Source organism: Charadrius vociferus, unplaced genomic scaffold, assembly GCF_000708025.1.
Source record: "Charadrius vociferus isolate BGI_N301 unplaced genomic scaffold, ASM70802v2 scaffold7, whole genome shotgun sequence".
Classification (NCBI taxonomy): domain Eukaryota; kingdom Metazoa; phylum Chordata; class Aves; order Charadriiformes; family Charadriidae; genus Charadrius; species Charadrius vociferus.
In genome coordinates this window covers 8,559,387-8,581,255 of record NW_009649308.1, presented here as the reverse complement: position 1 = coordinate 8,581,255, position 21,869 = coordinate 8,559,387, and the positions used below count along the sequence as shown (strand labels likewise).

Sequence of the window (21,869 nt, the reverse complement as noted above, 5' to 3'; positions counted from 1 at the left end):
TTCCTGCTGGCGGGCAACTCATCTGACAAAAGCACTTTTGATGCCTACACTCACAGTAGTAAGTGCTGAATATCGTCCAGCCTCAAGTAATAGATCTCCTATAGCTACCTGTTTTTCATGGAGCACCGCCATAACAAAATCACAGTAAATTCTTGTAAAAGCATTTTGCAAGAAAACTTGGGGTTAGTGGCCCAAAAATTGTGTCTTTTTTGATGGAAAACAATTACTTTTTCCAAGAAATTGAAGTATATAAATTTTTAGCCAATTAAAATGATGTTTTGATTAAATTATTCTCCCCAAATTATGTTACACTTGCAGTAGCCTTGGAATAGCAGATAATGAAGTTCCACAGAGGGTGGAATCGCTGATGAGTGAGACGTGGAGGAAAGGAGGTAATCCAGAAAAGGTGGCAACATTAACCAACCAAAAGTGGTCTCAGGCAGCTCAGCATCTGTGTTCACTAAACCAACAATAATCTTCAGGAGATTTAACTTCCAGACACCAGTTCATACTTTTTTTTTTTTTAAATTTCAGATAAAATAACCTCTAAAATAGTTATATTCTAGGTTTTACCATGTTACTTTGGATGCATTTCTTATAACTAGCTGGGCCTGCTTTTGTGATGTGTATAACTGGGTTTATTTGATGAGATCCTCACCAAAGACACAAAGGATAACATTTTGAGTAGCAACTGTTTAAAAGGTATAGGCCCATTCTGAACTATTGCCTTGATTTATACGATCAATAGAAGAAAGAGGCCTCTCTCCAGCGTTATCACACTATGAGAGAGGTGGCAAGGTAATGACAGTAAATTGCCCTTTGAAAGAATTTGTGTTCTGGTTACAGGAGAGCTTAGACAGCTCAGAGAATATGACTGTTTCCTCAGGCAAATCTGGTCCTAAGAATGGCATCTCTGATTGCTGCTCGTGAGGCAAAGTAACACAAATTGTAATACTGAATTTAGAGAAGGGATTAGGTACTAGGGGAAGGAGGCAGGAGGCAAAGGCTGTTGTCTGGTAAGTTCAGTGAAAAGAAAATGTTATCCTCAAACAAGGCGTCTTTTCTCTAAAAACAAAGTATTATGAATGTGCCGCAGTTCTGTAGAACGTTGTTCTAAAGCATCACAAACTAGAGAGCACTGCAAGAGGTGATATGATACACTTCTGAGAGCGTCCTGGGAGAACAGAAAGTCTTTCATCCTAGTCTTGAATGATTTCTGGGGTGAAGTGGCAGAGGACTCTAAGAGCTTCAGTAAACACTTTGTTACTGAGGTTCAGGAAAAGGTCAGCCCTACGGCACATCAGCCGTACCCTTTCCAGCAACTGTCAGCATTCTGGATGAGAGCAGCGCTAGCGCTCCAAGGGTCAGGTGAAATATGAATATGTAGCCAAGATACACACCATGTTGCCCAATGTTTGGGTTTTTTTCTTCCAAAACATTGATTCAGATCCTCCCCAAATACATGTGTCCCATAGGCAGGCCAAGGCTGAAACCCATGGCCTTACTGAGTATTAGTCACCACTAGCCCCAAGCCGAAAATGGAAAAAAAGAACACTATAAAAATGTCTGTGATGCATTTGGTTTTGTAACAGGATTTATTGGAGAGGGAGGAGAGGGAAGAAGCGTTTCTCAATCCCCAAATAACTGAGTGTTCTTTGACACAAGGCTGGAGCAAACTGGCATGCTCTTCCCCTTGTGTGTGTGTGTACGCTTGGATTTCTTTTTTAAGCAGTATTGGGCATTATCGTGCTCTCAGGATCTGATGTTGCTGGACAATGGGTATGAAGTTTACAGAGGAATTACACATCCTGAGATTGGGTTGCACACACAGAAACCTGAGGGCTAAATCTTCCTTTTGTTGATTTACATGGCATAGCAGCACGGATGATAAAGTCCCTTCCTGATCTCAGCAAGGGCCGTTCAGTCAGGGCCGTATCTGACCCCAGTTTTCTTTTGATTGAGGTTTCTCCGAGAACTGTCTGCTGAGGGGTTAGAGCTATACCACAGGGCACATTTGTAACTTAAGGCTTCTCTTTTTTCACCCCATAGGCAGAGTTTTTTCAGGCATAACAAGGTTGCAAAAGGCTTTTTGCATGCATTGAAGTATCTAGCACAGTTGGGCTCAGTTATTTTTCTTTTTAGGGCTAACTGCAATTGCCTTGGCGAGCAGACTGATCTGGAGAGGGTTTCTATAAACATGCCAGCACAGCTGGGATTTATTATAGGATAGACAATCTCTTCTACCTCTTCAGCTACACAACCTCAAAATAAGTGCTGTCTTTGCTGCCTTTGCCTTGAGGTTGGTTCATAGTTAGCTGTAACCAGAGCTGAATTTTTGCATCCATATTCAGAAAGAATTGCCTTTCCTACACTGACCTCACTTTCTACAGGAGTTGACTCAGTATGATATGAGGATGGGAGAAGAGAAGAAAATGGAAAGAATTCTCAGATCTGACATAATTCAAACTGCTTTAAAAAGATTTAAGGGAATGGTATACTGTGCTTAAGTAGATCAGTCTGACAGAATCAAGGAAAGTGCCTGTCTCTGTAGGTCTTGTGTGCAAGCAAAGGTAGATTATTTTTTATGTTAGGGATGGGTTCTTTAAAGGGTGCGGAGAAAAATGAGCTCTAAATGCTACGGAATCCTTTGAAAATCTTAGTTGCAAATATCATTATTGCTTTTTTTCTTCATCCGTTTCTCTGAATCTCTGTTTTTCTATCTGAGCCAGCTGAAAGACCCTAATCCATTAAAAAATAATCTTTCCCTTTCTCAGACGTCAGAGACCTCTCATGATGTTTTACTGTGCAGCTTCATTTAATGTCTGTGAAGACACATAGCAAATTAATTAACCCTTTGAATGTCTTTTGCCCTATTTATAACCAATATAGCGTATTTTTTAGTTCATAGATATTGCAGGTTAGAGAAGCTTCAGTCACAAGTAGGTGAGGGATTTGGGCACTAGGCAAGCGTTGGGACTGACTAACCTGTCAAGGGCTCTCCCACTGTTACTTCCTGTGATCCCACACTAACTGAGTTTCTCATCTCCAGACTGCTTAGTGTTCTCCCAGTCTGCTCGTTAACCAGTTCATTGACGTGCTCTATCACAAAGAGATGGACCAATTAAAATCAGAAAAAAGGGTTTGTAATCCACTTTGTTTCTCACAGCACCAGTGGCTGAGTAACAGTAAATGTCAGATATTTCAAGCCTACAGAGTACAGCAAGGATAGAAGGTGACACAAATAGACTTCTGTCAAGCAAATGAAAGTCTGGTATGAAAATAAGAGCATCAGGGTTTTCAGCAGAACCATGAGCGCCTGTAACCTCTTACCTCACTTTCAGACTCTGTACAGCCTAATTACAGTTCTGCAGATGGTGTTTATTTTATTATGCACATGCGTAAGGAGAGAACTGGGGTGAGCTCTGCGTCTTGGATGGTGGAATGCTCCCTGTGGGCATAAATAATACAACAGCTGCTTTTATTAGTGTATCAGAAATAGCGTGGCTATTATATGTTAATGATGTATAATAAGACTTGGTAACTTCCTTTAAACTTTTTTTGTTGGAAATGTGAAGATATTTCTCTGTTTTACAGCACAGATGATGCAGGCTGACCCTGAGAAAACGGATTAGGGATAAACCACTGTGTTTGCAAAAGGAGGTCCTTCTAGTGGAACTCAGAACCTAAGTGCTTGGGTGCTTAGGCTGCAAGGGAGAGAAGGCATCAGGTCTCCTGAAGTGCCTGGGCCATATCTCACATCAGTCTCTCTTCCTTGTTATTCCTCTGATGGTAGTTGGCTTGGTCCTCAACAATCCTAAATTATCACTGCATTACTGGAATTGTGATTTTTATTTTTTTTTATTTTTATTTTTTTACACACTTGGGGCAACCAAAAATGCTGAAAGATCCTCACAAGGACTGCAGAATAATAGATTTAAATAGCACGTTTATAACTGTGTTGGGGGAACTGTGGCTTAGATAGCTAATTCCATCTCAAAAGTACTCCTTAGAATTTACTATACTGCAAAAGCGGTGAAAAGCAAAAAGCCTGGAAGAGAGCGACCAGCTGAAATTAGCTATAGCTTGCACCTGAGTATTATTGTGCATCTCATCTGAGCCGCCACACTGTGACAGTCATCAGAGAAGCTGTTATAATGGATGTAATTAATGACAAGTGAAACAGAGCTAATGTCATTTTCTTGCGCTGTTCTTTAGTCTCAGAAGTCCAGATCTCCTAGGCAGTTTAATAAGAAAGGGTTTATCAAGCAGGATCCTGAAGAATTTCGTGACTATGGCGGAAACAGGGAGGTGCTGTTTCTCAGTTCTGCTGTTCTGTGTTTGCTTTGGACCCCAGTGGTCAGCAAACGCTAATCTCATCCATATGTTTGGCAGTTGACACATGCTGCTCTGTTTTTTCTCTGAGGACTGTGTGAGATGCGAGACACACTTCAATTAAAAAATGACAGTTTAATGTGGTTATTTTTAGCAAAGCAAACCAAGTGAAGATATTTGTAATACACGGTAGTACTTAATTTCTTTCAAAACCAATTAAAGTTTTGGCTTCCTCTAGTGACAGAAAAGTTTGGACAATTTTCACCCTGAAAGCTCAATTTATCCCTTGTTTATTACACTCACAAAACAACATTTTTAGAGAAAAAACAATCTAGAAATTATTACTGCCAGAGATGCATGGAAATGGGATATAAAAGTTGAGTCTACTCAAGCTGGGTCTGGAATGTGTGCTACCACCATGCAGTAAGGGCCACATAGTCAACTGATTTCAGCCCCTGCAACAGGCAACTGGGCTGGTTTACACCAGCGGGAGTCGTAGCCTGAAGTTCCTGTTACCATTCCGTATCAGAACATCCAGGCACGTTGAATGAATCTGTCCATGATGCAGATGAGTATCTTGTACATGGTCAGTTTTTCTCGTAGGCACCATTTTGTTACTCAGAATTTTATTAAGGTCTGTTAATAAGCTTTCAAATTTCTCTAAGTGAAGACACAAGTAAGAAATACTGACAGTAGAAGAGTGTCATATCGTGACTGGTCGCTTGTTTCCCAGGAGGCATTTAAAATTTCTACCAATTGTTATTTAATAGAAAAGTCTCATGCCAAAATTATGATTTTCTTAAAGAAAACGAAACCAGCAGCAGCTCCATGCATTACATACTCTGAGCTGACTTCAGGCTGTCATCCCCTAAACCAGCCCAGGAGAACAGGCTTTCAGCTCAGCACTGAGGTGGTTCTTTTCTCTGAAAGTGAGTTCAGCTGGCACTGATTTGACACAGTCCCAACAAAGGGAAGACTGAGAGGTTTTGACTTGCCTGTGGTGTGTAGCCAGTCTTGGATTGCAATCTTGGTATTTTGGGATCATCATCTTTAATTATCAAAGGGCAGCGAGACTCCATGAGGGAAGGAGCACAGCTCCTTATGGTGCTGCTGATAACAAACTGGAAACATGGCAGGAAATTTGGAGTCTCCTGCCATTTTGAAGTGAGAGGGAGTTATTTATTCTGCATTTGTGACACCTGGGTATAAGATCATTTTCTTCCCACAGTGTTGAAATTAATGGTTATTCTTATACCATGAAAGAGCAGAATTTCTTACCACTGTCTGCTCTTCCATCCTCTCAACCAGTTAGGAAAAGCAATGATTCACATGGGAGTGTCATGAGCAAAAACCAGTAGGTTCCATATCAATTACTGGACAGTCAGATTACCTGTTTTCTGACGTGTTGCTTGGGAGGTTCTCTCTGGGAGTGTGAGGCCACACACATATCTGTGCAGGAGAACACCGTCTATGAAGGATTTCTTGGTAGCAAACACACTACTGCTACAAAAGGTACCCCTCTGGCTTTCTCATGTTCAATGATAGTTAGAGGTGCTCCTTTTAGTGCCTTGATCTGCAGGCTGTCGTTGTGCCCCTTGGGAACGACACAGCAGGGGGCAAGCTAGTGAGGAGCAGGGAGACATCACAGGAGGAGCCATCTATGCTTTGGTGAGAATCTGCATGTAGGTAGAGACGGAGGCAGGAAAGCAATGGGGGAGGAGGAACGAGTGGTTCTAATAAAAGCCGGATAAATGAGGAAGATGAGACCCAGAGAATGAGAGGCGGATTTCACAGACGTGTAGTCTTTGGTGCTGAGTGGCAAGGGTCATTGCAGTAACTCGTGCTTTTGATGGAGGAGGGTTTTCAGTATGACAGCCAAGGGAGTGGCAATGAAGGAAGAGGAGCTTAGAGTTCTGGTGTAAGTAGCATAATTTCCCACTGCTTTTCTTGATGGGGTTTGGGGTTTTTTTGGGGGGTCAAAGTCCTTTCTTTGTAATGCTTTCTCCTTCTCCTTTCACTTACTTCCAGTTCATTAACTGTCCCAGTGCCAAATAAGTCTTTCAAATGTTGAATTCATTCCAGTCGTCAAAGATCACCTTCAGCTGAGGGCAGAACTAGGAACTCTGGCAAAAAAAAAAAATAAAAAATAATCCTAGTGTTTAGATGAGGCAACACAATCTACTTGTAAGAACTCAAATAATCCTGTATACCCTGACTTTCAAATACACTCAGTGCCAGAGAGCTTTTGAACTTCCTGGTACAGAAACTCCACGCTTCAATGGGAATGTGATGCAGAACAAGTGTGGAGAGGAATAGCTGGAAGGATGCTGTGATCATTTCTGGAGTGAAGTCTCCAGTAATCTCTGGTTTGCTTGGTTAGGACCTCTGTGAAGACCCCCGCCTGTTTGTGAATGGAATTAGCTCCCACGACTTACACCAAGGTACCCTGGGGAACTGCTGGTTTGTGGCTGCATGCTCTTGCTTGGCTCTGAGGAAGACCCTCTGGCAGCAGGTAGGTGACCAACGTGCTCGGTGCATGAAATAAAGCTAATAAACCTTGGTTGTTTCCCTGCCTATCAGCCAATGTTTTTCCCTCTAGGACTAATGTCCCTCTGATGAGTGGGGAATTTTGGTGAATTCAAATCTTCCTATTCTTTACAAGTTCTTTTTTCATGTTATGGACCTTCCCGCTCCTCAGTCCCATTGAGCACCAAAGAAGAGACACAGCAAAGCCAGAGAGTGCAATAGGTTCTGTTTGTCTTTCTCTGCAGATCAATTTGAATTCTAACTTCCTAAAAGATTCTTTGAAGTGGGACTATATTTGACTTTGTACCAACTTCACCCTCTTTTTACACTGCTTCGTCTGTTTAAGGTCAAGTGCTCATGAAGCTGAATACCAGCACAGTGTGTGCTCCGGCGCAGTCTGCCCTTGGAGTAAATCTTAACATAGTGCATTTGGTGAACTTTCCCTTGCATGGTGTTTCAGGTGATTCCAGACTTTAACGAACAAGAATGGGACCCTAAAAACCCAGAGAAATATGCTGGGATTTTCCGTTTCCGTTTCTGGTGCTTTGGAGAATGGACAGAAGTGGTTGTTGATGATCTGCTACCAACAATGGATGGGAAGTTGATCTACTGCCATTCCAATGTGAAAAATGAATTCTGGAGTGCATTATTGGAGAAAGCTTATGCGAAGTATGAGCTAGTTCATTGTCCTTTTAGTCCTCAGTGCTGTCCTGGCTATCCATCTGTTTCTTTTTGTCTTTCAGCTCTATCATACTTTCCATAAGTTTTAGGTTTGATGCTAGTAGAGAACCTAAAAAAGATTGAAAACTCCTCCTTTAATCTGCATGGAGGAGGTGAATCATAAATGAGTGCAATGCACTCTACTTCAGCAGCCCAAAGCCTTAAGGATCATTACACTCCTTTCCTAGAAACCCAGCAAAGGTTTATCTGCAATCTGCTGCTTTGTTTTGTTTTGTTCTGGTTTGTTTTTTCTTTGGTGAGACACAAGTATATTACCTACATTCAAGCCAAATTAAAGCACTTCTAACAGCCATTTGGTGACTGAGAACGTTCTGTTTTACCTCCAGGCTGGCTGGATCTTATGAAGCCCTAGATGGAGGCAGTGCTGCAGATGCAATTGTGGATTTCACTGGAGCAGTAGCAGAATCTATTGATTTGGCACAGGGCAAATATGGTGAGATTATTTCTGAGCAGATGAAGCTGTTTGAAGACTTGCTGAAAGTGCATAAAAGAGGCGGGTTGATCAGCTGTTACATTACGGTATGTATAGAGAGCTGGATTTTAAGAGTTAGTTTGAATTTAAAATATCTGGAAAAAATACCATTATTAGTATAAGTATATTGAGTATGTCCTTCCTTTGTATGCTTTGGAAAAGCTTCATATGGAAAAAGCTAGCAAACTGGCAGTGCTGTCAGCCAAGTACAACTCCATGAGCCACAAAATACGATCACAAAACCACAAAGCCATTTGTGCTGCCACTTTACTGGGGATCTGAAATGCTGTTCTTTCTGAATGGTCACAGTTGTGTATTGACCCGAGGTTAATCCACCTAGAATGCCCTAATTTACAGGCCAGATGGCAGCGTTTAATTTCTTTATTTCTTAGGGAAATCTGTTTATAGAAAACAGTTCAGCTGGCACTGAGCTGCTGCGACTTCTTGACTTTGGTTGTGATGATGCAGTCATCTCGTCAGTGTAACACTGGAGCTGAGCTGAAAGGCTGAGCTCACTTGGTTATTCAGGTAGTACTGTTTGTTAATAAGACTCCCCGTTAGAATTAACCAGCAAAACTTGCCTGTGCTGGCTAAGGGGAGGCAGCGAACTCAGGTGCCTACATTAGGAGACTGTGACCCTGAACTGCCCTTAGTAGAGAGGGGATGGCTTCCCCAGGGGTGATAAAGGGTTGCCTTCTGTGGAAGCTTTACCTCTATCCGCTCGCTTGAGGTGCGAGAAGGCAGATGAGCAGCAGCTCCCAAAGGGTGCTATACACTTGACAGACCACAGGCAGACGAGGGCCTTGCACAGCCCCTCGCCACAGGAGGGAAACCAGTGACAGCTAGGCTTCACTTGCCTTCCATCCAAGTCTGCAACATCAGGCCATGATTGCCTAGCACTGAAATTCTCACCTTGTCTGAAGCTGTTAGCACATGTGGAGGGCTAACAAACTGCTCTGGCACCTGAATATTTCCTAAAAGATTACTTTTAAATGATTTTTAAAATGCAGTCTGCAGAAAAGGGATCATTCTCTAGAAGTTGCAGGGTTAGCATCGAGGTGCACTTCAGCATCTTCTTCCCATGCCCTCTGCTTCCAATTTAAGACCTTAGCTAAGGCTAATCTTATATGGACTTAGTTAAATCACTTAAACACTTTGCTGTAATTTCCCCATTTGTGAAATGAAGAGGATATTACTGTAGCACTTAACTATTTCATACCTGTAGTATTGGTGCTAAATCCACGGTAAACTGGCGGATCCCCAAGTGTTGGTTCATTCAGAAATCTTTGCGAGTATCATGGTAGTTGTGGAGTTGTATAGAACAATAGAAAATCAGTCATGTTTGGAGATGCCTGAGAACATTATCTGTTTGGCCCTGGCCATGCACTGCCCCACACCACTGCCATGGTACCAAAGAGGAACATGAGGTACCTTCTGGGAGATGAACTTGAACCTGAGAACTCAGCTGGGATAGAACAGGAGTTCTGAACTGTCTTTCCCCACAACATCAGGCAGCCGCTCAGAAACAAGTTCTTCTAGGTCTTCGGTGTTTGTTTTAGCTTTTCCACAAGGTCTGAATTTTTATTTAGAAAGAATTCCATCTGGTTTGCTCAGACGAGGCTGGCAGACCAGACCTCCTGGTGTGAATTGTTGTAAACATTTTTTCTGGAATGAGAGGTTGCTCCAAAATGCTAGTGCAGTTCAGTTTCTTAACATGGATCTGGTGAGGAGATAGGCTAAGTACAGGGAGTTGTATTTTAATAAGCAATTAATTAGACAGTTGTAGTGTTTTCACTTCTTCCTGGCATTATATTTCTGCTTGTCAAATTAAACGCAGATGCTTCTAAACGTTGATTACACAGAGGCTATTCCTATTGGTTTGGCTGGACTCATCTGCATTTATCACTTTTTGATAGATATATTATACACACAGTGAAGCTTGTTAGGTATAGAATATTTAATACTCAAGTGGCTTCATTGCTGATTTACAAATATGTCATCGTTTTCCTTGGATTACAAAATAGCCCCGAGCGTCACCATTTAGAAATTGGAACAGACAGTAGATGTTTAAATGTCTCATTTAAATAAATAAATAAATGTCTTCAGAATGAGGTGGGAAAGGCAGCCCAGCGGTAAGAAAAGCCTGGGGGATAACAAAGGCAGCAGGAGAGGTTACAGACTCCCATGCTGTCAAGGACTCTTGTTTGCTTTTAGTTGTGAAAAATGCAAGTGAAAGTGTTACATTGGAGAAAGCCCAAACCCATTGGAAATGTCAGCCAGTCTTGGGGTAACACATGAGCTGATTCTTTAGGAGCTGTTGTCAGGGAAAGGCAAAGTGGTCTTGGTGGAAGTCTCGCAGTTGCCAGACCATCTGTCAGTTCCAATTTGATATAAATTTATCTTCTCCTTTTTTTTTTCCCCCTGATTTCTTATCTTTGGGGACTGAACACTGTTGTGTCAGGGCAACACCTGCCTTAGGAGAAGGACCCTTTCTATTTAGACCAGAGAAATTTTGAAATGGGTAAAAATATCTGAGAAAGTACTATGTGCATTTCCTAACTCTGGTAAGTCCATCTCTCTTCACCAGAACAAAGGCTTGCTTATCATTGAGCTCTTAATTAGTTTATCACAAGTTTACACACAGGGATCTGCACTGAGTCAAATCTTCCTTCCTTGCTGTCCAAGAAAGTAAGTGTCTTAAGGCCCAATGGGTTATAGCCCAATATTAGTGAGAGAGAGTGAATATGGCGCAGTGCAAAGATGCCCATGCTGGCTCCAGCAAGGGTGTGATGAATCCAGAGGCATGACCATGTGGAGTGTTTCTGGCCCAGAAGAAGGGTTGTAGCACTGGCAGAGATTTAATTTTTCCGCTTTTCTGCCTGGTACGTGTTGCTTATAAGCAGCACTGTACTGGCTTTGTAAAGGGCCAGTCATTCAAAGCAACTCCAGCAGCTGTATATGATGCTGCTTTTATGGTTTTAGATGTACTTAGGAGATTTTGATCTGGATGCGTTAAATGAAATTGCAGTCTTTTTCAGAGCTTGACGATTTTTATGCATTCTTAGCTCAGCATCTGATCAGGCCTAGGTAGTCCAGCAGCACAGGTTACTGCCTCATCACTGGTGGAAACTAGGCTTCTTATGCGAAGTCTATGAGGAGAAAACCTAGTTCCTAAGAAGGCCTGCAGATATGCCAGTTGCTATGTAAGAGAGGCCTGCCAGGTCACAAGTGAGGTACAGGACAGGTTTGACAAATGTCTAGAAAGTTTTCTTGCCTGTGCCCTCTATTTTTATCCACTGCCAGTAGTTCTTCCTGGGTATCAAATTGACCCCAGCATAGAAACAGGCATTGGACTCACCAGCTAAATCCTTAGACCCTACGAAGTGTCCAGTTGAGGACACCACCAGACAGGGCTGTGTCTGAGCACAGTCATCAATATCCACAAAAGCCATTTTGTAAAGATGACAAGATTTTGGAAGGGCTGATAAAGGTTGTCCATCAGCCCAGTCTTTAACTCTCTGAGGCCAGTATAAGACAGAATAGCTGTAGCAGGGAGTATTCTCCTATGCTCTGGGATTTTGTCTGCTAGGACTTGTCTGGCACTATCATGCAGAAGATCAGACTAGTGAGCCGCTAGTTTTGAGCCCTGGTGCTGTTGTTTTCCTGCAGCCAAATCACTTGGGAAGGGAACATATAGCTCTGTGAAAGAAAACAGGACTTCCCCATCCTGCCCCTTGAACACATAGCCGTCAGGTCCCTCAATAATGTGAGTTCTTTTTTTCAATTGTCGTTCCTGGTGCTAAAGGCTTCCTCTGGCAGTACCAATGAAGCGGAGACAGAGATGGGTCTTGTTATTGGCCATGCCTACGCAGTGACTGCAATTCGGAAGCTGCGTCTTGGAGAAAGGCTCATATTCTCTTTCAAGGCAGAAAAGCTGTTCATGATCAGGCTGAGGAATCCCTGGGGAAAAAGAGAATGGAACGGTGCCTGGAGCGACAAGTAAGTGCTGCAAATCCAGTGTCAAAAACAATGAAATCGTGATTAGGGCCACTGGACGTTAGATGCATTGTTAAAGACTGTTGAGACACAACACCAGTCTGCAATACTCAGTGATGGCTGAACCATTGTGCCATCTCTTCCCAAGTATAGCATTGTCTGAGCAAATGAACACATCCTGGAGGAGCCATGAGGTTATGGCTTCCTGGGCCTTACTTTACTGTATACATCATTGTTCTGGCGCACTGGAACATGAGTAGAAATATAGTCTACAATTTAGGTGATGAGTCAAGACCATGAGGTTTTTTCCCAGTTTCACCACTGAGTTTGTCTGTGACTCAGTTTCTCATCTGTAATTGCTAGCTGCTGGGGATGGTGTACGTCTTACAGTCTCAGATAGTTTAAGTGTCTGGTGAAAAATGCTCTAAATTTGCTACATTTGTGATTCCTTGAATTATTTTCTAATGAATTGTAATGTGGGCCATGAGCTTAGCAGGCACCCCTACAGAGACAGAAATGATTGCTGGAGGGGATATATTCCATCACTGGCAATTTACACATGAAATACATTTAACTAGGATGTTATAGTTCAACACTGTGCTTACCAGCCACTGTTAGCGTTTAATAATGTAATGGTCTTAACAACAGCACGTTAAGTTCTTATCTTCCATACTTTAGCAAGCAAATATCTATTACTTTCAAGGAGTTTGGTTCAGGTGAAATGCAAAGAATGTGGAGAAGAGCTACTGTGTCTTGTTTAACTTAAGCCCTTGTGGTTCCCCACTGGCCCTTGTCTTGGCACAGCTGCCACTCATTCCAGTGGAAGCACTGAGGACTGAGGTTGGGCTATGGTTTTTGGCCTAACAGAATTAAATTGAGAATTTCCAAATAGGTTAAGAAAATGTCAAGCAACCTTCCTTCCCTCCTGCCAACCACCTTCAACTTTACCCTCCACGTACTTTTGGAAAGGGAGTGAGGAATTGCGGCTCTGTTTGTCTAATGTAACGCATTAGGGAAGGGGGTCATTCTGTCTTCTATCACGTTGTCTGATTTAAGCATTGGACTGCTTGCATTTAGCATCCTGTGCTCCCCTGCAGTCAGTGGAAAGAGGCAGGTGCCTCCAGGGGACAGTGCAGAGCACATAAGTTACATGCTAATGCAGGCAATGAAGTGTCTATGCAGTGTAGCGTTACTCTGGAAACTGGACACCAGGCTCGTGCTGGAGCAGTTTCTTCTCAAAGGCTCTCTGGGGAAATCTCAGACCTCAGGCCTGTCAATCAATTCTCAGATTGAAAGACAGAGAGAATCCTGTGGTCTAAGTAAAGTGTTCAATAAGCTTCTGAGGAGGAAAACCAGGTTTCTTTTGAACAGCCTTCAGGGAATGGAAACAATCTCATATGACCTTCCAAACCAGCTGTTTAAGTGTCCTAAGGGAGCATGTGACAAAGGAAATCAATAAGGTTCCGCTCCAGTTGTGCCAATTTCCCACTCATCTCTTTCTTTTCTAGTAGCTTTCAAATCAATTAAGGTTTTAAAACTCCTCCTGTAAGCCCCACACTTTCTTCCTGACTATCATCTGTCCTTTCAGTACTCCCATGTTACCTTTATAACAAGTATTTAATTTATTAATCATCCTTGTTGTTCTTTTTTTTCCTCTTTTTTTTTTTTTTCTCCTTTTAGCTCTGAGGAGTGGAAGAAAGTCAGCAATTCAGAACGTAAGAGCTTGGGACTCACTCTTGAGAATGATGGAGAGTTCTGGTGAGTGGGAGTCACGTGAAGGGTTTGGAGATACTGGCTATGTCGTGTAATTGTCATTAATTCTGCTATTTAACAGCTTCGAAAACATCTTCCCCAAATGCATAAGATTATCCAGTCCTGGCACAAGGTCTGTTTCAGACAGAAACAAAAAAGAACAGAAAAAATTGATTAAAAATTAGTAGAACAAAATTAGTAGCTCTTGGTAAATATAAGTTTCAAACACCCTCAAAATCTGTTCCCTATATTTAGGACGTTCACTCGGAATCCAAGACAACACACGTACTGATTTACATTACAGAATGCCAAATATTGAACACACTGTCAATCCTGTTTACTGACTGCTGTGCCTATCTGTAGGATTTCTGGGTCAAGCATGGCTGAGGTATCTGTAAATACAATTGCAGCCAATGGATTTTTATATTTGTTGTCTTTTCCAGCATGGGCACAAGAAGTGTTCATTCTCTACAGAATCTGTAGAACTCTAATGATACACCAAGGCAGTCCAGCAACTTCTTCAGTAGTTCAATATTGCATCAAGTGTGCCGGTAGGGCTCAGTATGAAAAGTCCCGTGTTTGCTTGGCTTTGTCAGAACTAGCAACTGGAAGCCAGCTGTAGGGTTTGGTTCTGGGCCATTAATAAGCCGGGACATGATGGTAGTTCAGAGATTCCCAGGTGTTAGAGGGGATGAACGTATTTTTACTGCTCGACAATCTTTAGCAGGCACAGGTTATAGCGCTAAGATGGTGCTAAATAAAAGCTATGTCCAGAGTAGAGAGGTCTGAGTCATGCTCGGGGACAGATGTAACGATAAGAATCAGCGTAAAGAAGACTGGATAGTACTTTATTTGCAAGTAATCTCTTTTGCCTTTGCAAAATACATGTTATCAAATATAGCCTGGTAGATACAACCTACCCTTTGGGTTTAGGTGCTGCAACTGAACAAATCCAGAACTGATGTGAACAAATACCACACTGAGCTGGTATTTCTCTAAATTAAGTTTTAACATAGTGTGATTGTCGCTTCACAAGTATTTCCACATGGAGAGCTTTCCAGTGAATCAGTTTGTCCTCTGGACAGCTGAGCAATGCCTCTGCTTAAATTACTGGAAGAGTTTGTGTGTTATTTTGGCTCTTTGCGTGACTATCACTGTTTATTTTTAAATAAACCATGACTTTCCTGGTGTCCCATGGAACAGGATGACGTTTGAGGACTGGTGTAAGAATTTCACTGATGTGGACATCTGCCGGATTGTGAATACCTCCTACTTCAGTATCCACAAGACCTGGGAGAAGAAAATGATGCATGGGTCTTGGGCAAAGAATTCAGAGCCCCTGCTAAATCGTTCTGGTGGATGCTTTGATAACAAAGAGACCTTCCTGCAGAATCCCCAGGTGGGAATCCCTGTATTTTGTGAGGTATTGAATTGTATCCACTTTGGGTAGGGCTTCTGAAGTGTCCACCCTATTTGGGAGTTGGCAGTGACTACTTGACAGAAATCTCATTGCCAGTGTCTGTCCTCTGGAGGTATGCTGGTTCACTGCCTGTTTCAGTGATTTCTGTGAAATCTCTCAGAAGAGTTTAGATACTTGTTTAGGACTGATCATGTTCGGGGCTGATGAGTCAGACACATCAGGATTACTGAAGTCCTGCCTGGACTTCTTTCAGTTTCCCAGTTGTAGAAAGGCAGCAAGTCTGATTTTCTAATGACAGAACTCCATTCGCTTAACACCTTTAAACAGCCTGAGGATTTGGTCCACTGTATTTAGTCAGTATCCTTTTACATTCATCTAAGATTCTTAAAGTACCTAGTCTCTTCTCCAAGCTCACCATCATCAGCATTATAAAATTTTCCTTGTCTCATCCTACCTGGTAACTTGCAAGCTATTCACTTTTTCTGTTCATTCATTCTTACTCCATTTCTCATCTTCCTGCTCTTCTCAGCGTTGTACGTTTTCATCCCAGTGCATACAAATTTAGGCATAAAACTTCCATTACTGTCAATGAGATGTGGGCACTTACTGCTTTAGTTATGACTTTGAAAATTGAACTTTCTGTTCTTCTGTAATTCACCACGTACTTTAGGTTAATTAAGGATGTTCTTGTGTCTGCTTCTCTGCACTTGCATGGGAGCTTTCTGTCCACACCCCCCCATTTTCATAGCAGGATATTGGAGAAGTGCAGCCTTTGCTGTTCAGACTAGAAGCGAAGCTCAAACTCCCAGCTCATCCTGTCATATAGGTGTAGATGGAGAGGCAGTTCTTCATTGCTCTGTCTTCTCTCAGTGCCTCATTTCCAGAGGGTGATTTTATTCAGATATTCCCCTGTGTGATTCTGGATGTATTCCAAGTGCTTGTCTAGGTCTCATTTGTAAGTGTTTAGCTGCAACAGAGAACAAAATATACACGTTACGGTTGAGTGCAGTGCCTGATGCAATGGAAGTTCTTTTTATTCCAGCGTTATCTCTAGGCTAGTTGATTAAAAGGCTCTTAATAGCAGCACTGGAACACATTTATGTTAGCTTAGGGCCATTATAAATTACTGTGGCACATACTACCATAGTCTAAAGATAATCTCTGTCTGTTCTCCCTGAGTGAAATGCCTGACACTGAGGCCTCCTGTGAAATTTATCTGTACAGAAAGGGATTGTGGCACTTCCAGTCTCTTTGAAACAAGGGAATTTAAGCCAAGTATAAATGTATTCCTGCAGTCCCCTGCCGATTTCCAGATTGTTACCCATTAGGACAGCTGAAATGTCATCAGATCAAAGATCATCACAGTTGCGTACCTCTCATCAGACCAAGAGAGCTCTCTTGCACTCTTACAATTCCCCTTCAACACCTCCATTTGCCCTGGAACACTCTAGGCTATCTGACAAGGTAACACTGCATATCGTGCAACAGGGACAAGAATTAAAATGTGCCTTTCTAGGTGTTGCTGCATTTTTATATCTTGCTTTTTAAATTCTCCCTGCAGAGGCACTTTACAACCCCTAGGACTCTCTTCAGGATCCTGTGTTTTCTCTGCCACAATGTTGATATAGCACACAAATAAGAGCACAAAGAAGCATTGAATTTGTACCAAAAACCAGCCAGCCCAGAATAGCAAGCAGTAGTTCTGTAGGAGGTCAATCTGGACTGTAAATACCGTGAACAACTAATGAAGCCCAGAGGCTTGGGAAGGTATTGATTTTCTTTCCAATGCTGCTGTGATTCAGCCAACTCTGCTGGAGGTTGGTGTTTCCTCCATGTGGGTGTAACACTGCCTGAGACGGCGAGGATCAGGGAGGAGAAATGGGATGGTGCCTTATTCTGCAGAGCTCCGACCACAGAGAGATGTGAAGTCATTACAGTAACCAAGGCAATGTCAGTATCTACCTCAGAGCAAAGCTCAATGAGGATTTGCTTTTCAGCAGCTCTTGGAGGAGGGAGCAAGGAGGGAGGAATTGAACCACTGATGATATTTCTCTCCATGCTGTCAGAGAATTTCAGCTTAAATCAGAACGTGTGGTGCACATAGTACCCAGCTGTGCACTGCTGCAGCTTTATGCTTTTATTTGTTTGCTTCACATCGAAAGGTCTTTAAAGATGGAAGAATACATCTGTCTAAACTTGGCATAAATAGTATCCTCTTCCCCTCTACTGGTTCTGACAACTCAGATTTGCCCTCTGTATGCAAGAAAGAAACAAAATTTAAAGAAGTCTCTAATAATGAAAGAATTTGAATGTTTATTTCTTTGTTGTATAAAGAAACACCTATCTGACCGTTTTTGTCTACTGAAAGAGTACATACCTACTTGTGAACTGGTCTGGTAGTGATACTTAATAATGTAAGCAATTCAAGTCTGATTTATTGAGATGGGAACTGCTGCCTAAACTTGAAATAATTACTTTTGATTGGTCTTAAACCCAGTTGATTCAAGTTTACTTTAAACAGTTTGGATAAAAGATTTACATGTTAAAGATGCAGGAGTCCTTCTTAGCCCTTTTTACTGGGTATTCCTAAGACTTTCAGGAAAACTGAGAAAGTCCAAAATTAGCATTCCTGTCATTCTTATATTAAATAGAAATTGTAGGTGTGGAACAAAGTTGTGGGTATTGGGGTTTTTTTAACCAAGATTTGGAAGATTCCTTCATTTGTAAGTCCTGTGTAAAGATGCTTGAAATTTACAGGCCCTGTTTAGATATTCAAGTTAAAAGAAGAATAAAAAATTATCAAAGACCCCACCTGGAGTCTACTGGTTTAATTTTTTTTATCTCATTCCTGATTTATATATATCTAAAGAAAACTTAATCTTCTGACTTTTGCTTTCAGAGGAGATGTTCTCTTCTGCTGCCTCAACAGTTATTTTGTAGTACTGTCTCACACTGTCCTTTATGTGAATTACCTGTCTCGGTGTCTCGGTTTAAAGATCCTTATTATTAGCATTAATTTTCAGCTGTGAATTGCTGGGAATGTCTGTTATATGGAGAACTCTCCTCCCACCCCCAAATGTGTTTTCATGTGCCACCTTTGTATGCATATATTTCCTTGGTGATGGCTTTATCCTCAGCATCCTGAGGCATTCTAACAGTTTGTCCTCTTCTCTCTTCTATTAGTACATCTTTGATGTTAAGAAGACAGAGGACAAAGTGTTGGTCTCGTTACAACAGGAGGATCGCCGCAAATACAAGAAAGAAGGGAAAGGAGACAGCATCCCAATTGGCTTTGAAATACTCAAGGTGGGCAGCCATTTGCGCTCCCAGTTCAGACTTTGTTCTGCCTCATCCTGTCAATGAGATCTTTGGCAGATAGAGGCATGATTATCACGGTGGAGTCTGGCTCTCCTCTCAACCTGAGCTTTGCACGTGTACTGCAGTCAGTCAGCAGAGCTGACGATAGACAGACTGTTTGAACTAAACTGAATTTAGTTCAATTCAACCTCTATTTGAACTAAAGGAACATACGTCGTTTTTCCCTATTGTGAAAGAATTTTAAGTGCTTTTCCTACCCCAAGCTTTGAAGAGAAAGACAAAAAAATACACACGCTTGAAACATGGAAGTTTTTTTTCTCCTCACCAGAGGCTCCCGCCTCCGTTTCATCAGCAAATACAGCCAAGTGAATGAGTTTGAAAAGTCTGCAGTTTTTCTTTTGCCACTTAGAAAAAGGAGTCAAGAGTGTTTTCAAAAACTGGAGTAGTGAGTAGGAAATGAGCATATGTGAAAAGGAACCAAAGAGATGCCAAACAGTAATTTAATTCCATTCCCAGGGCAAACTGACTAAAATGAAAGCATACGAACTGAAAGGAGGAAAGCAAAGAAACATCTATGCATCTGCTTTTTTCACTGAGGATCAGGATTATCTTATTATCTGTTGCTATAGCTAATGGGACTACACTGAGTCTGTGGCCCTATACCCTAAAATACCCCTAGTGTATACCCTAAAAAATAGTCGACTTTTAACAGTCAGTTAGAGGTGCTGACATCTGCATCACAGCCATTCATTTGACAGTCACCTGTTAACCACGTATATTGAAAAGCATCATTACAGAAAGTAATATAATTTACCTTGCCATGTTCATGCCTCTGTATCTAATTTGGAAAGGCTTGGAAAAGAAAATCACACCTTCAGAAAAGTATCAGTCCTCTATCTTTATTTCTGACCAATAATTTTTCTATTTCAGAAGTGTTGTAACCCACCAGGCTCATTATCATGCCTAAAGACCTTTGGAAAACCATGGCCTAAATTATCCAAAGACAAAAGAGAAAAGAATGTAGGGCTGTCTTTGCCTCCAGGACTGCTTAAGAAATAGGTTTATATTTTAACTGTGCTGTGACAAATATCAGTTCCCTGAAGGAGATGCTAATAGTTAAGCACAGCTGCAAGGCATAGAACAAAACATAAATGGTTATTCTGTGGCCTTTGCGTTCAGGAAAGGGCAATGAAAATACAGCTGTGTGCATCTGGATTGAGAGCCTGGAATGCTCTCTCTACATGCTTGAGAAAGGAGGCAGATGAATCTCAGCCTCATCTAAGATGGCAGCGTAGCTCAGCAGGTGGAGTCCTTGGAGTCTGCATGCATCTCTGAAAGTATTCAAAAGTCTACAGTAGTGTGATGTCTCTTTTAATGGATGCACCTCTTTGCCAATCCCAACCTGTGAAGTGCAGAACAGCACTGCTTGGATGCCTGTGTGGGCTAGCGCTTGGAACACTGGGTTGCCCGTCAGGACTGTCTCTGCCACAGCTTCAGTGGGTGACAAACCATTTGCCAGATCATTTGCCTTTATTGCACATTGTCTTTTCTGCCCATGAATGGCTGTGTGACGTGCAGGGAAAATCCTGCCTGTTAGCTCTGATATCCCACCTTGCGTTAACCCCTGTACTGCTCTGTGGCTGTAGGTGGAGGATAACAGAAGATATCGACTACACAAGCTGACCGTGCAGGAGAGAGTGGCCACATCTCTCTATATCAACACACGCACTGTGTTCTTGAAGAGGATCCTTAAGCAAGGCCGTTACATCCTTATCCCAACTACATATCATCCTGGCATCATTACAAAGTTTATCCTGAGACTCTTCACGGATGTGCCATCTAAACTCAGGTAAGTTGTACTCACAGCTACATGAGATCTTCCCTTGCCCACACTGGCTGAACCTGCTTGGAAATGGTTGCCTCAAATATTCCTGACTAACTAGCTCATATCGCTCCAGAACCAGGTCCTCAAGATGGTCAGGGTCACCTCCAAGAATCTCCAGATGGCTCACTGGGATTTTTGCATGATCAGGACAGTTTTACTTGGGAATCTAGTGGACAATTTAGTTTGGCTTTTGTAGTTGCCTCCAGTTCTAGATCAGAACACTGAGCACTGGTGCTTGCAGTTACAGCTGATACTGTTTATTTCTTTAACCATCTCCTTTGAAACCAGTGGTTGTCTGTGAGGGCAAAACCAGTGTTTCATGAAATCAGGCCTGGTGATATTTTTTTCTTGCTTTGATACTATTTTGCATGAAGTAAGGGGTTTTTTTCCGCCACTTTTGCTGCCATGTGAAAGATACCCCAAATTTTGTTTACTTCGCTTTGCTCTGATTCTGTTTAAGTCTGTCATTTCTGTACCACAAATTTCCAAAATGGTCGATGAGGAAAGAGTACAAATCTCATGTTCTGAAAATGCCAAATTTCCACAGCCATTCATTGTTTGCTTGATATTCATTGCTTCAATTGCTTTTCCCATGATTTTTCAGGGAGCTGAAGGCAGATAAGCCTAAAATGACATGTTGGAGTCTTCTTTGTGGCTATCCACGCAGAGTCACCCAAATAAAAATTCACTCTGCAGAAGGTTTACAGAGGCAAGACAGATCAGGCGGTAAGTGTAAAGTGAGCCTGGAAAAGTGGAAGGGGCTTCTTCAGTCCTCTGAAGATGATCTGAGTTGATATGTAAGCACTCAGAAATTATCCAAACAAACTGAAAATTTATGGGATTTTTTTTCAGCATGTTGTAAAATCTGCTTAAAATGGGAGATCAGATGAATAAGATGATGCAAAACAGCAAGAGTTATGTGTCATCTATGCTGGTCCAGATGGGCGGTAGTAGCCGGACCCTTGTGAGCAGCTTTTGTGGGGATTAGTAAGAAATTCACCTTTCAGGGTTATGTGTTTTCTATATGGAAAGTATCCAGGGAGACAGCTGACTCGCACAGACTTGTGTAGTGTATTACACCTCAGCAATGTCATTCATGACCTTCAGAGCACTTTGTTATTCATTACCACAAGCTTAATGGCACTTCAGGGAGGAAATTATGGTTTTCAAACAACCATTTTCAGCTGGGTAAACTCAGACAGGGAGAGGTTAAATGACTTGTACAGGAGTCTGTATGTACATGTTAAAGGAAGTGTCCTGAAGGACACTAAAATGTCTTTCTGGCATCTGATGTTGACAGTTAATTAGGAGACTTGTCCAGTTGCCATTTTCTTCCTCATTTTCTACTCCTACTCTCTGTCTGTCAGCTTTTGTTTTCCATGACCAGTGCAATAGAAAAAGGTAGACACATCTAGCACTAAGCGGTT

At 41.9% G+C, this 21,869-nt stretch overlaps 1 protein-coding gene across 1 annotated transcript in view; it reads left to right on the top strand.

Moving 5' to 3' along the window:
• The window catches only part of CAPN6 (calpain 6), a 53,217-nt gene that overhangs the window by 22,339 nt on the left and 9,009 nt on the right, over positions 1–21,869 (top strand). Inside the window, exons 2-10 of the mRNA XM_009889302.1 lie at positions 6,713–6,844; positions 7,319–7,527; positions 7,926–8,118; positions 11,877–12,070; positions 13,748–13,825; positions 15,023–15,218; positions 18,423–18,545; positions 20,204–20,406; positions 21,047–21,168. Coding sequence (XP_009887604.1) covers positions 6,713–6,844; positions 7,319–7,527; positions 7,926–8,118; positions 11,877–12,070; positions 13,748–13,825; positions 15,023–15,218; positions 18,423–18,545; positions 20,204–20,406; positions 21,047–21,168 — 1,450 coding nt within the window. The remainder of the gene's footprint in view (positions 1–6,712; positions 6,845–7,318; positions 7,528–7,925; positions 8,119–11,876; positions 12,071–13,747; positions 13,826–15,022; positions 15,219–18,422; positions 18,546–20,203; positions 20,407–21,046; positions 21,169–21,869) is intronic.